This window comes from Rhynchophorus ferrugineus, unplaced genomic scaffold, assembly GCF_030347505.1.
Source record: "Rhynchophorus ferrugineus isolate W39M unplaced genomic scaffold, kcgeb_rfMv2 rfM1, whole genome shotgun sequence".
NCBI lineage: Eukaryota > Metazoa > Arthropoda > Insecta > Coleoptera > Curculionidae > Rhynchophorus > Rhynchophorus ferrugineus.
In genome coordinates this window covers 26,864,362-26,876,693 of record NW_027472580.1, presented here as the reverse complement: position 1 = coordinate 26,876,693, position 12,332 = coordinate 26,864,362, and the positions used below count along the sequence as shown (strand labels likewise).

At 30.6% G+C, this 12,332-nt stretch overlaps 1 protein-coding gene across 3 annotated transcripts in view; it reads left to right on the top strand.

The window, feature by feature from the left end:
- The window catches only part of LOC143206585 (putative G-protein coupled receptor CG31760), a 337,104-nt gene that overhangs the window by 314,779 nt on the left and 9,993 nt on the right, over positions 1-12,332 (top strand). For all 3 annotated transcript variants that reach the window (XM_076419193.1, XM_076419192.1, XM_076419194.1), the window contains exon 13: positions 469-607. In XM_076419193.1, coding sequence (XP_076275308.1) covers positions 469-607 — 139 coding nt within the window. The remainder of the gene's footprint in view (positions 1-468; positions 608-12,332) is intronic.

Here is a 12,332-nt window from a genome sequence, read left to right as displayed (position 1 = left end):
GACAGGAATACGAGAAATGATACAGCTATGTTATTCTTCAGTATGACAACGCTCGACCACAAAATAGTAAAATGGGAAGTGCTCTCCCACCCGCCGAATTTTCAAGACCTTTCCCCTTCTGATTACTATTTGTTTCGAAATATCGTGACCTGTCTGAGTAGCGCTTCACTTCTTATGAAGATACAAAAAATGAGTCGATTCGTGGATAGCCTCAAAAGATACATTATTCTTTCGAGACGGAATCCACAAGTTAACTGAAAGATTGGAAAATGTAGGAGCTATCGATGAATAATACTTTAGAATATATCAGTAGCGATTGTGCGCAATAACGCTCCAAATTAACAAAAATCCTTTAAAATCAATTTATAGGCCATAATTAAAAATAACTTTCTGACTTATTTCAAAATATTACATTATTTTAACAGTCAAAGTTCATATTATATTACCCTATTGTTTTACAATTTTCAGGAGAAGTTCTATTTCTGGCCTGGGGCATTCGAGTTTGTTACAATGTAAGGAATGCCGAATCGCTGTATAATGAAGCTAGATTGATCAGTTACGCAATTTATAATATTGCCCTGGTTAATATTATGATGATCGCGTTTCAGTAAGTATTTATTTCTGACATACATTTTAATTTTTGTTAAATTATTTAAATGAAATTGTGTTGGAAAAGAATTGATACTTTAATTCCAACTATTAGCTTTAGTACTTATTTGGCAGCGCAAGGCAATTTTTTCTATTAAAATCTTAATTATAAATTAAATTATTATTACTTTTCTTTTGTACTTGGATCAATTCACAAATAAGACGAATACGCGGTTATTACATCAATACATATTATCCAAATAAAAATTAAATTATGCTAGCTTAATCTAAATTAGCAGTAATACTTATACAATTAATATTCATGTAGTTTGGTTCCCTTCAAGCTTCAATTTTCCTGCGCTTTATCCAATGGTGATATCTTAGAGCTTAGACGTCGGTATGATTTAATAAACTTTTTTCGTGCCTTACAACGAAATCTTTAAAAACTTACTGGATTTTGATTTCCAGCTCATCATACAATTTCCGTTTCTTACATAATAATAAACAACAGTAATTAATCGAAGAACTTTATTTTGGTAGCCTTTTTCCATTTCCGTTCTCACTTTTGTTTTCTTACTGATTAGTATAGTTTTCTGTATGTTGATTCCTGCGTATGTAATTCCTCAGGAAAGCAATAGCTGCAATTATTCTTATTGCTATCCTTCTTATTCTTACAATTTTATTACTTATTCTTATTTGTTATAATATAACCATAGTATTTACCTTCTTATTCTGTCAAATGAGATGTGATTTCAAATCAATGAATGCTATATATTTTTTGCAGGTTCTACTTTTTCCGCTATTTTTCATATTCTGAATATAGTTTTTTATTATTATTTAATTATTACATTGTTACTAGTCGTTTCCGTCATTAATTTGTCTTTATAATAACTTAAATCTAGGTATATAACTACGAGGACCCATCGGCCCTATCTCAGTCTCTGGTGAAATAATGTTTATACATGTCACTGCTGTATTTTCAATTATATGCACCTCACTACACAACACTACACAAGATCAGATGGTTTGATTCTTTTGAGTCTGTGTCCTGTTCTGGTGGTATCCAAAAGCTGCAATATTTCAATATTCTCATGAGAATGGATTCTTTCCTCATGCCCCCTTGCAATTCTCTTGATTTCTTGACTGACTGTGGGTATCTGAAGGTCTCGATGTAGGTAATCGGTCCTATAGTATTTAGGTGCGCCCACAATACCTGTCAGGTCCATATAGATTTCAGTATTTGCTTATATAATGGCAATTTGTTATGTACTGATAATTGTGATTTTCTTCCAATTAGCCAGTACATTTTGCTATATTTCAATTCCAGTTTTTTTCTTTTGTTCTTTATATGTTCCTTCTAGCTAAGGTTCATTCCGAGATATTTAGCGTTGTAGCTATATGAAATGATAGTGTTATTTAATGTTATCGTTGCTTGTACGGTCTGTTTATAGGTGAACTGCACATGTACAGATTTACTCTCATTCATTCTTATTTCCCAAGCTTGTTTCCAATTATTTATATTGTCACTTGCCTGTTGTAATTTTCGTGAGGCTTCTTCACTATTGTCTCCGACAAGTATAATCGCAGTATCATCAGCAAATGTAGCCATCGTAATATTCTCCATTTATGGTATATCACAAGTATAGAGTAGATAAAGTATTGGTCCCAGTACACTTTCTTGTGGTACACCTGCTTTAACTTATTTTATTGTAGAGTCAGCTACTTCTTGTTTAACTCTAAACATTCCGGTTGTAATGTACGATTTTAATAGTTCGGTGTGTTGTTTTGGTAACATTTTCTATAGTTTATGAACAATAATGTCAATGTTTTCGAAGGCTTGTGCTACATCTAAGAATATAGCTGAGCATACTTTTTTACCTTCGTAGGCCTTTTCAATAACATCTGTTATTCTGTGGACCTGGTCAATTGTTGAATGCTTGTTAATAAACCCAAAGTGGTGTGTTGATATTAGGTTTTTTCTCTCTATGATCGGTTTTATTATTTTCAACAGAAATTTATTAAAAAACCTTAAATATTGCTGGCAACAGTGATATAGATATATAGGCTTTTATTTCGTTTGGTGTCTTCCCAGGTTTTGGGATCATTATAATTTCCGCCATCTTCCAAATGCCTGGACATGTTTTAATCTAAATGCTGTCTTGATCAAGTTAATGAGTAATTCCTTTCCATGGTAGCTTTTGCAGTAATTCTCCGGTTACTAAATCGTAGCCTGGTGATTTCCTGGAGTTAATGTTAGTTTTAATAAATTTTATTAGCTCTTTCGGCGTGACTAATCATCGAAATTTCAGCTTCTATGTCCGGCAAATTATATTCAATATTAGTTTCGTTTGGTTTGAAGGCTTTTTCTAGATATTCAGCAAATGCTTCTGCTTTTTGGTGATTGTCACATGCCCAATTCCCATGAGCGCTTTAGATATTTCGTGGCTTTCCTGAGTGAATAATCAGTTTCTTTATCATCTATTAAATTTCTCAGATAGTCATTTATGGCTTTGTTTTTAATTTCCAGTATTTCCCTTTCCAATCTTTGAGTTATATTGTTTAAAGTATTTTTATTTTCAGGTGTTCTGTTTTGTTGCCATTTTTTTTTCGTAATTTTCGTTTTTCTGCTACCATTTTCTTCACTTCCTTTTGATAATTAATTCCTTTAATTGTACTATAAATTTCTGGAGTATTATTCCAAGCAGCTTGTTGAATATCTACTACGAATTTTTCTGCTTCAAAATTTAATTGTTCAATTGTCTTGAAGGGTATATTTAGTTGAATTCTTTCCTAATTTAGTTGAAATCTTTCCCAGTGCGTTATTTTGTTTGTTAACGTTGGGTTTTTTTCTTTTCTTATTAATGCTGAATATATAATAACGTATAGCTTTCGGAATACACCCTGCTACTCTCTTAGCATCTTATCTACTACTGATTTTAGACGAATTTTTAGAATTTTCCATTATTCGTTCATATATCATCAAGGCTGTTCACAACAGAGTAATCTGCCTATAATTATTAGAGTCAATTTTATCTCCCTTTTTTATGTATCAGAATAATAATTTATATTTGTAAATTCTGTAGGAAATGTTTTTTTATTCCATATCATATTTGAAATGTCTTTCTTGTCTTCTAATCCATTTTTCCATTTCCGTTTTCATTTTTTTTTTCTTGCTGGTTAGTATAGTTTTCTGCATGTTGATTCCTGCGTATGTAATTCCTCAGGAAAGAAATCCCTGCAACTATTCTTTAATCTCCAAATTATTTCTTCAGTTAGTATGTCTTCTTTATTACCTTTTTTCTCTTCGGTAAGTTCTTAAAACTTCACTTTCACCCATTAAGTCATTTTGAGTTTATCCTTGGTATTACTCCATCATTCTTTCAAATTTCTGGATTAATATTTCTGCATATAGAATAAGTTTCTATTTTATATTTCAATGTTAATATAAACATTTTAATTTTATTATTGTAATTTTTGTCTTTCTGTTAATAAATGGATGATACTCCACAAACTTACTAAACAATGTAGTATAATTGGTTTCAGTAAAGCTAATATCTTAGTAATATCAATCAATCAAAAGTCACTGTCTTCCTGCTGTTAATTAACCAACATCAGAGAATGCCAAAACGTAATGTAACTTTTTCAATCATCGAAAATTTCATCTTCGACATCCCCTTCTCCGTTTCGCATGTGACATAAAGATATGACGAGATAAAAAATTAAAATTGAAATATGTTTGGCCTGTCATTCACGAAGCTCGGCGTGTTATAAAAAAAATGAGAAATATATATATTTTTTCTACACTTTGTCAGCTTTAAATTCGTTTATATTATAAAAAAAAACATTGAGTCAAAATGGCAGACCTCCAGGGAAGGACGCAGTGTAAATATTATCTTGCGCTGGAGATAAGAAGAAAAACGACGTTGGCTTTTTTCTATATTTATAAAAAATATATATTTTAAAAATAGCAATAACGTGCAAACATCGCCGAAAATATAAGAAGTTTCTTTTGTAACAGAATATTTTTTTCGCGATATTTAACGCCATAAAATCTATATTAAGGAAAATTATGTTTTCATTTTCCATGTATCGTACAGATCTGTTTGATAATGATACCTAAAATTCCGGTTTTTGTATGGACAGTGGCTGAATCTGCAGGAAAATGTTTGTAAATTCATGCCTTCAATGAAAAAAAAATGTATATTTTTTTAAACGTCAATATTTTTGTTTTGCCATTCCTTAATTACAGCCTCTGTTGATTCCATTTTTGGGATCATTTCCACTAGTGTCTATGGTATGATACATTGCTCATGACAATAACAGATGATTCCTCCAAGTTCTTTAAAAGCTTGTTTTCAAACTAAAAGAAAAAACATGTTATTGCTCATTTCTCCATGATAGTCGCCCATGGATTTGGGGAAAACACCAACTCTGCTTCAGGAATAAAACCATGTCTGTTTATTAAAAAACATTATGACTAACAAAGGCTAATAATCAATGTTATTCTAAGTTTAACCTTTTTCCATCAACTATTATTATCTTCACATTTTTCGTATTAGCGTCTTCCCAAAAGTGGCCCAATGTTGAAATATCCGTGTGTCGTCTAGTTACACAAATTGACTAACATCCTTCAAACAGCTGCATATCCATAAGTTTTCTATGGATACTTACTATGGAAAAATACTACTTACGGTTTTATAAATTTCATAAACATCATTTCAAATAACAGCGAATGTTTTGAAGAATTTTGCTACAGAGAACTGAACAAGATAAAAGCTAGTATTTTATTATCTTTTTTACGAATTTCATAAAGTTTTCACTAGCATATATAAGAAATGAACAAGTCTATAGATACATAGATACATAACTTTAGAATTAGAATATATAATATATAATAACTATAGAATTAGCAATAGTAAACCCAACTTGAGTACAACCAAGGATTATCAAAAGTGCCTGCGCAGAACGATTCAGTCATACATTATATCTTGTTCACGTCCCTGTGATAGTCAGACTACTATTTATTGGTATCAGCATTTTCAATCAGAGTAATCTGATCTGAATCTGAAATTTATAAAAATAAGCAAATCCAAGTCACCTTTGCAGATTTACTACCTCTAACTATTATCACTAATATTTTGAAGATTTTGTAGACGCAGCATTGTATCCACTTTTAAGTAAAATAGAATGAGAGAAAATAATGACGTGAGTGCACTATTATTTTGAATAAATTATATTCTAAGAAACACATTAAATTTATTCCTTCCCTGGTCTCTCCCAACTAAAAGCTAGACATAATCAGTTTCACAATCGCCCGCTTGAAAAGAAAAATATCATGTTAAAATTTCTCCTTGACAGTCCAAAGATTTAAAACTTTCGATTAAAAATCTCTCTTCGAAAAAATCCCCAAGCTCAGATGGCATATCTGCCAATCAATTGAAATACAACAACTCAATCACGCGATCAAATGATACCATTCCCGGCGACTGCAGGTTAACCCAAGTAAGCCTTCCAACTTCACTTAAACAAAATTAATTTGTAATTGAAAATATGACGTATCAAGGGGAATGAGACAAAATCTACTTGCGTGACGTTCACTCTGCGAAGATGAACTTGCCCTCCGGTAAATATTAGAAATCAATAACCCCCGCAAGCAGATAATGTTAAATATCTTGGAATGGATCTGAATCGACGCTTAACTTGAAAGAAAGATACATTAATAAAGAGTAAACATAAATTATCGCATAGGCCGTAATAGTCAATTCCTATATCTATTTAAACGTATAATATCGAACTGTGACATACTACTAACAAATCCAACATAACCATCCTTCACAAATTCTAAAATAAAGTGCTATGTGCTATAGTAGACGTGCGACTCATATTACGTCAGTAACAAACTAATTCAGCGCGATATCCCCCTGGAAACCATAACGAGTGTGATCCAAAGTTTCACTGTAAACTATTCTGAAAAAGTGTCGGTGCACTTGAATGCTCTCGCCAAAGAATTAAATGTGTGTGATGTCAGTGAAGTGCATAGGCTAGATCATTTACTACCATCCGATCTCATTTATAGACTGATGAATAATTGTTAGAATGGCACAGGATAGTAATTAAACTAAGTATTAGTTTATAAGTTTGTACAGGAGATCACTTACTGAAGCGGTCTCCTTTCTACATGTCATTTATATAACATAAATTCCACCAACTACTTCTTGCCCATTGGGCAGAATGTTGAATACTCAGATAATAATAAAAAATTATGAATTCATAATTGTAAGAATCTCATAGTATTTTTTATTGTCGAATAAATTATTCCATCCAAAGGAAAAACCAACTGCTAACCGAATAGCAACAAAAAAGTATATTTCTTTAAAAGTGATCTAGTTTTTAAGATACATCAAAATAAAAAGTAACACAAATTCGACCAACTACTTGTTGCCTATTGGGCAGAACGTTGAATACTCCGATAATAATAAAAAATTATGAATTTATAATTGTAAGAATCTCATAGTATTTTTTATTGTCGAATAAATTATTCCAACCAAAGGAAAAACCAACTGCTAACCGAACAGCAACAAAAAAGAATATTTCTTTAAAAGTGATCTAGTTTTTAAGATACATCAAAATAAAAAGTAACACAAATTCGACCAACTACTTGTTGCCTATTGGGCAGAATGTTGAATACTCAGATAATAATAAAAAATTATGAATTTATAATTGTAAGAATCTCATAGTATTTTTTTATTGTCGAATAAATTATTCCAACCAAAGGAAAACTGCTAACCGAATAGCAACAAAAAAGTATATTTCTTTAAAAGTGATCTAGTATTTAAGAAACATCAAAATAAAAAGTAATAAATAAATAAATAAATAAATAATAAATAATAAATAAAATATATTTGGCACCTGAGAAGATCTGATCCTGAACATCTGATTTTCTTTCTATGTTATGCTTAGGTAAACATACTGAGGGATTTTGCTTATATTAAATTACAATAACTTACTGTAATATATGCTAAAACACATTTATCTCTGGCTTAACACAGGACCGAAATTTGGATGGAGCTAAGGACCGACACAATTCATTTCTCAGCCTACCTCCAGAAGGCATTTCCGAAATTATATTTGAATATTGAAAATGATAAAGTGACTGTGCTCAACGTCTTGAAACTGGAATTAAATTTAGAACTTCCATATATTATAACGTAATATTTCATTTCTCCGAATAAAATTGAAAAATTGTTCGAACAACAACAGCTAATAACCAATTTTTTGAAAGCTCTTAAATATTAGTTACAAACCGATTTGGTGTATTAATTTTATTTACAACATCCTACAATCTGTCAGTCAATTTGTTGATACTAATTAATTGAATTCGATTAAAAATTTTACATGATATCAAAAAATTGTTCGAAAAGCACCAGCTAATATTAAATGAATTAACATTAATTTTAATATAAGAAAACTTACTAAGAATAGTTTTGGTAGCCCATTATCAATCCGTTTGATAACTTCATGGTACCTCACATTTCAACCCATAAAGACAATTAGGTTTTATTATGAATTAATAAATGAATATCTTTGAGCTAAGATTAAATTGTTACAGTCTGATTTGATCAGGTTTTTATTTAACTCTGTTTCCAATATAGTTTAGTGCTCAAGACAATGGCATTCAAACCCACTATTTTTTGATCTAACTAATTTATCTTCCAATTGGGCTCATAAATTTACTATTATTATTAGATTATGTTAGTTAATAAGTAATATAAAAAAGTTCATTAGCAACCAAATATTAGAGTTGGTTTAACCAACTATATATTGCTCTGTTCATTTTTTTTCTGCTTGATATTTCTTTTGTGTTAATGAATTTACTATTTATAGCGAAATACAAGTTCATGGTTTTTCCAATTGTGGCATTAATTCTCTATACGCAGATATTTAATATTATCGTTCTATTTCCACATCTTCAAATTGAATATTTATTCGTTCTGGCTCTTCCATCATCATGACTTTCGTTTTTCTTTTATTCATTGTCATTCGGTATTCTCTTATTCTTCTATTAGTACCGCATTTCATCTGTTTAAGATTTCTGCAGGTGGTCTGGTCTATCTTTTGTTACTAGTACATCATCCGTAAAAGCTCATTACCGACATTTCTATTTTTCCCAAATTTTCCTTTCCATATTCATACATTTCTTCATGTTATTTGATTCACTAATGTTATAAACAGGAATGGGCTTAAACAGGACCGCCCCTTTTTGGTGGTTTGGTGTATTAATTTTATTTACAACATCCTATAATCTGTCAGTCAATTTGTTGATACTAATTAATTGAATTCTATTAAATTTTACATGATATCACAAAATTGTTCGAAAAGCAAGAGCTAATATTAAATGAATTAACATTAAATTTACTATAAAAAAAACTTATTAATATTACAAATTGTAAACGGTAGACTGACTATGAGAATACAGAAACTCTGACAAATGTTAGATTACGTTATCAATATAAAATAGTATTGCATTTTGCAGTAACGATATCTCGAATTTAAATAGTAAAACTGTTTTAACTAATTAATAAAAGTTTTAAGTTAAAATACATGTTTACATGTATATAAATATATAAACAAACACACACATATATTTATGTACCGATATAAACTCATAAATATGAGTGAAAAATCAAATCGAAATTATCAAAATTAATTTATTGTCCAGATCGGTTATATCAAACTTCATATTACTAGAAGCAAATACCAAAATGAAGGTCCTTTTATTATTATTTATGATATTATGGGTTATGTTGGAATAAACAGGAGTAAGTGATAAAATGTTAAAAGCAACAAGCAAATAAAATATATTGAACAAACACAAATTATGTAATTATAGACAATAAGATATGCGAAAAAGCGAAATTCTTGGATGCCCAAGTTTTCTCGTAAAATCCAAAAGACTCTACTACATACATGAAAATTATGAAAAAATATAAACGTCAATGAAAAATATAGAAAAAAAAAGAAATAATCATCGATACTCCAGAACACTTACAGGAAAACTTAAGCAGTTGAAATACAGTACTAAAGAAATATGGAGTATTAATGAACACAAATTATATTGAAATTTATGGTAATCGTAGAATCAGAATGAAAAACAACAACAAAATTGAAAAAGTAAAGACAGTACAAATAAATTAATTTATTATTTGGAAATATAAATTAAACGTAATGAAAACTAGGAGAAAAAAAACCAGAATTGGAAAATATATTAATTTCTACTTAATAGTAAATTGAATTAGAAAAACCACCTGTAAGAGAAACATTTTGCTGTGAAGAATAAAGCTTGACGCGTTACAGCTCTGACATCACGTATAATTAACCAATGCAATTTAAATGGAAAGCAAATTAATTCCTGAAAAAATTTTATTAAATAAAATTCAATAAATGAAATAAATATAATATGTAAAAATTATAAATATAATATATAAACAAAATTATATACAACAGGTCAATTGAAAAGTCCCTGGCCTGACACATATATAGCGCTACTAGAAATAAATTCAAATGTTAGCCATAATCCTCAAAAGATTCGTGTATAAATTTGACCGCTGTCGGATCATTAGTTTGTGAATCATAACATTTTGAGTGAAGCAACTATTGTTTAAATGGATAAAAAGAAATTCCGCGTGTTGATAAAATATTGCTTTTTGAAGGGAAAAAAACAGTTGAAGCAAAAATTTGGCTTGATGCCGAGTTAATAAAGTTGTTAGCTGTCGGATCATTAGTTTATGAATTATAGCATTTGAAGTGAAGCAACTTTTATTATTGTTTTGACACTGCCCCAGGAAAATCAACCATCAAGGTTTGGTATGCTAAGTTTAGAAGTGGTGAAATAAGCACCGAAGACGGTGAACGCAGTGGACGCCCTAAAGAGTTTGTTACCGAAGAAAACATTTAAAAAATCCACAAAATGATGTTGAATAACCGTAATTTGAAACTGAATGAAATAGCAGACACTCTAAAAATATCAAGTGAACGTGTACATCATATCATTCACGAATATTTGGGTATGATAAAGCTCTGTGTAAAGTGGGTGCCGCGCGAGCTCACTTTTGATCAAAAACAACGACGAGTTGATGATTCGGAGCAGTGTTTGAAGATAATCAAGCGTAATAAACCCGAGTTTTTGTGTCGACATGTGACAATGGATGAAACATGGCTCCATCATTTCACTCCGAAGTCCAATCGACAGTCATCCGAGTGGACTGCACACGATGAATCCGTTCCAAAGCGTGGGAAAAGGCAACAGTCGGCTGGCAACTTTATGGCGTCTGTATTTTGGGATGCGCGTGAAATAATTTTCAGTGACTATCTTGAAAAAGGAAGGACTATCAACAGCGACTATTACATAGCGTTACTGGACCGTTTGAAGGAGGAAATCCCCGAAAAACGGCTGCACTTGAAGAAATAGAAAGTGCTGCTCCACCAAGACAATGCACCGTGTCAAAAATCCATGAATTTGGCTTCTAATTGCTTCCTCATCCATTGTATTCTCCAGATCTGCCCCCAGCGACTGGTTGCTGTTCTCGGATCTCAAAATAATGCTCGCTCGGAAGAAATTTTCGTCGAATGAAGAGGTGATCGACGAAACTGAGGCCTATTTTGAAGCAAAGGACAAATCGTACTAGAAAAATGTTATTGAAAAGTTGAACGGTCGCTATAATCAGTGTATCACCATTGAAGGGAATTATGTTGAACAAAAAAACTAATTTTGGCAAAAAAATTTGTTCTACTATGGTAGGCCGGGGACTTTTCATTTGACCTGTTATTGGTGAACTTGGGAACAAATCAAAATCATCTCTTCTATCTTTTCCCTTTTTCGTATTTGTTTAGTGCCATCAATTTAAAACAACCTATTAGAGTTAAACCTATGCCTGAAAGCAAACTATTAGTCTTTCCTTATTAAAATTCTGTTTAAATTTGTTTTATCCAAAAGTATATGGCGAATCTTATTATTTTTAATATTCTATCTGGAAGATCATTATGTAATGTACAATTAGTAGAAATGTTTTAAATTTTTTGTTTAAACATTTTTGAAGTCATTTGACGAATATGTTATATACATTATCAACGTGGCAATATCGCGGGATAAAATAAAACATATACATACATATAGCTCAAAGACCTAGTGACAGTATAATAAAACCATTTTCTTGGGCATGATATATTACTTTGCCTCGTTTGTTCATATTGGAACATCTGGAGTTGAAAGTATAGAATAAGTTGCAATATCTCAACTCCTGGTAATATATCTGGTTAGTATCGAATGTACTGATGATGAGCACTTTAAATAATTTCTTAAACATACTATCCGAAGAATGTATATTCCTGAATCCGAAATCTTTAATATATTAAAAAAAAATTCAAACTATCTTCGTTAAGTAGTCTCAAGCCAATTTAGTTATTTGGATAATTACGCAATTTTTTTTCTTTAATGCAGTAAGGGGTAGTTCTAGATAGTTATTATATTTTTGATTAATGTCATTTTAACAAATGTGTTCTAATTTGGGCAATAAGCACTGTTTAAGTCCTGAAAATCTTTACACCAAAATTCCTAGTGTATTGAACCTCGATTAATCATCTCTTAATAGGTTTGCAGAAATAAAAGTATATCGCCTTTTCCATAGCTCCTTTCAGAAGGGCATTGATTTCTAAAATTAAAAAATAAATATCTGATATTTCATATG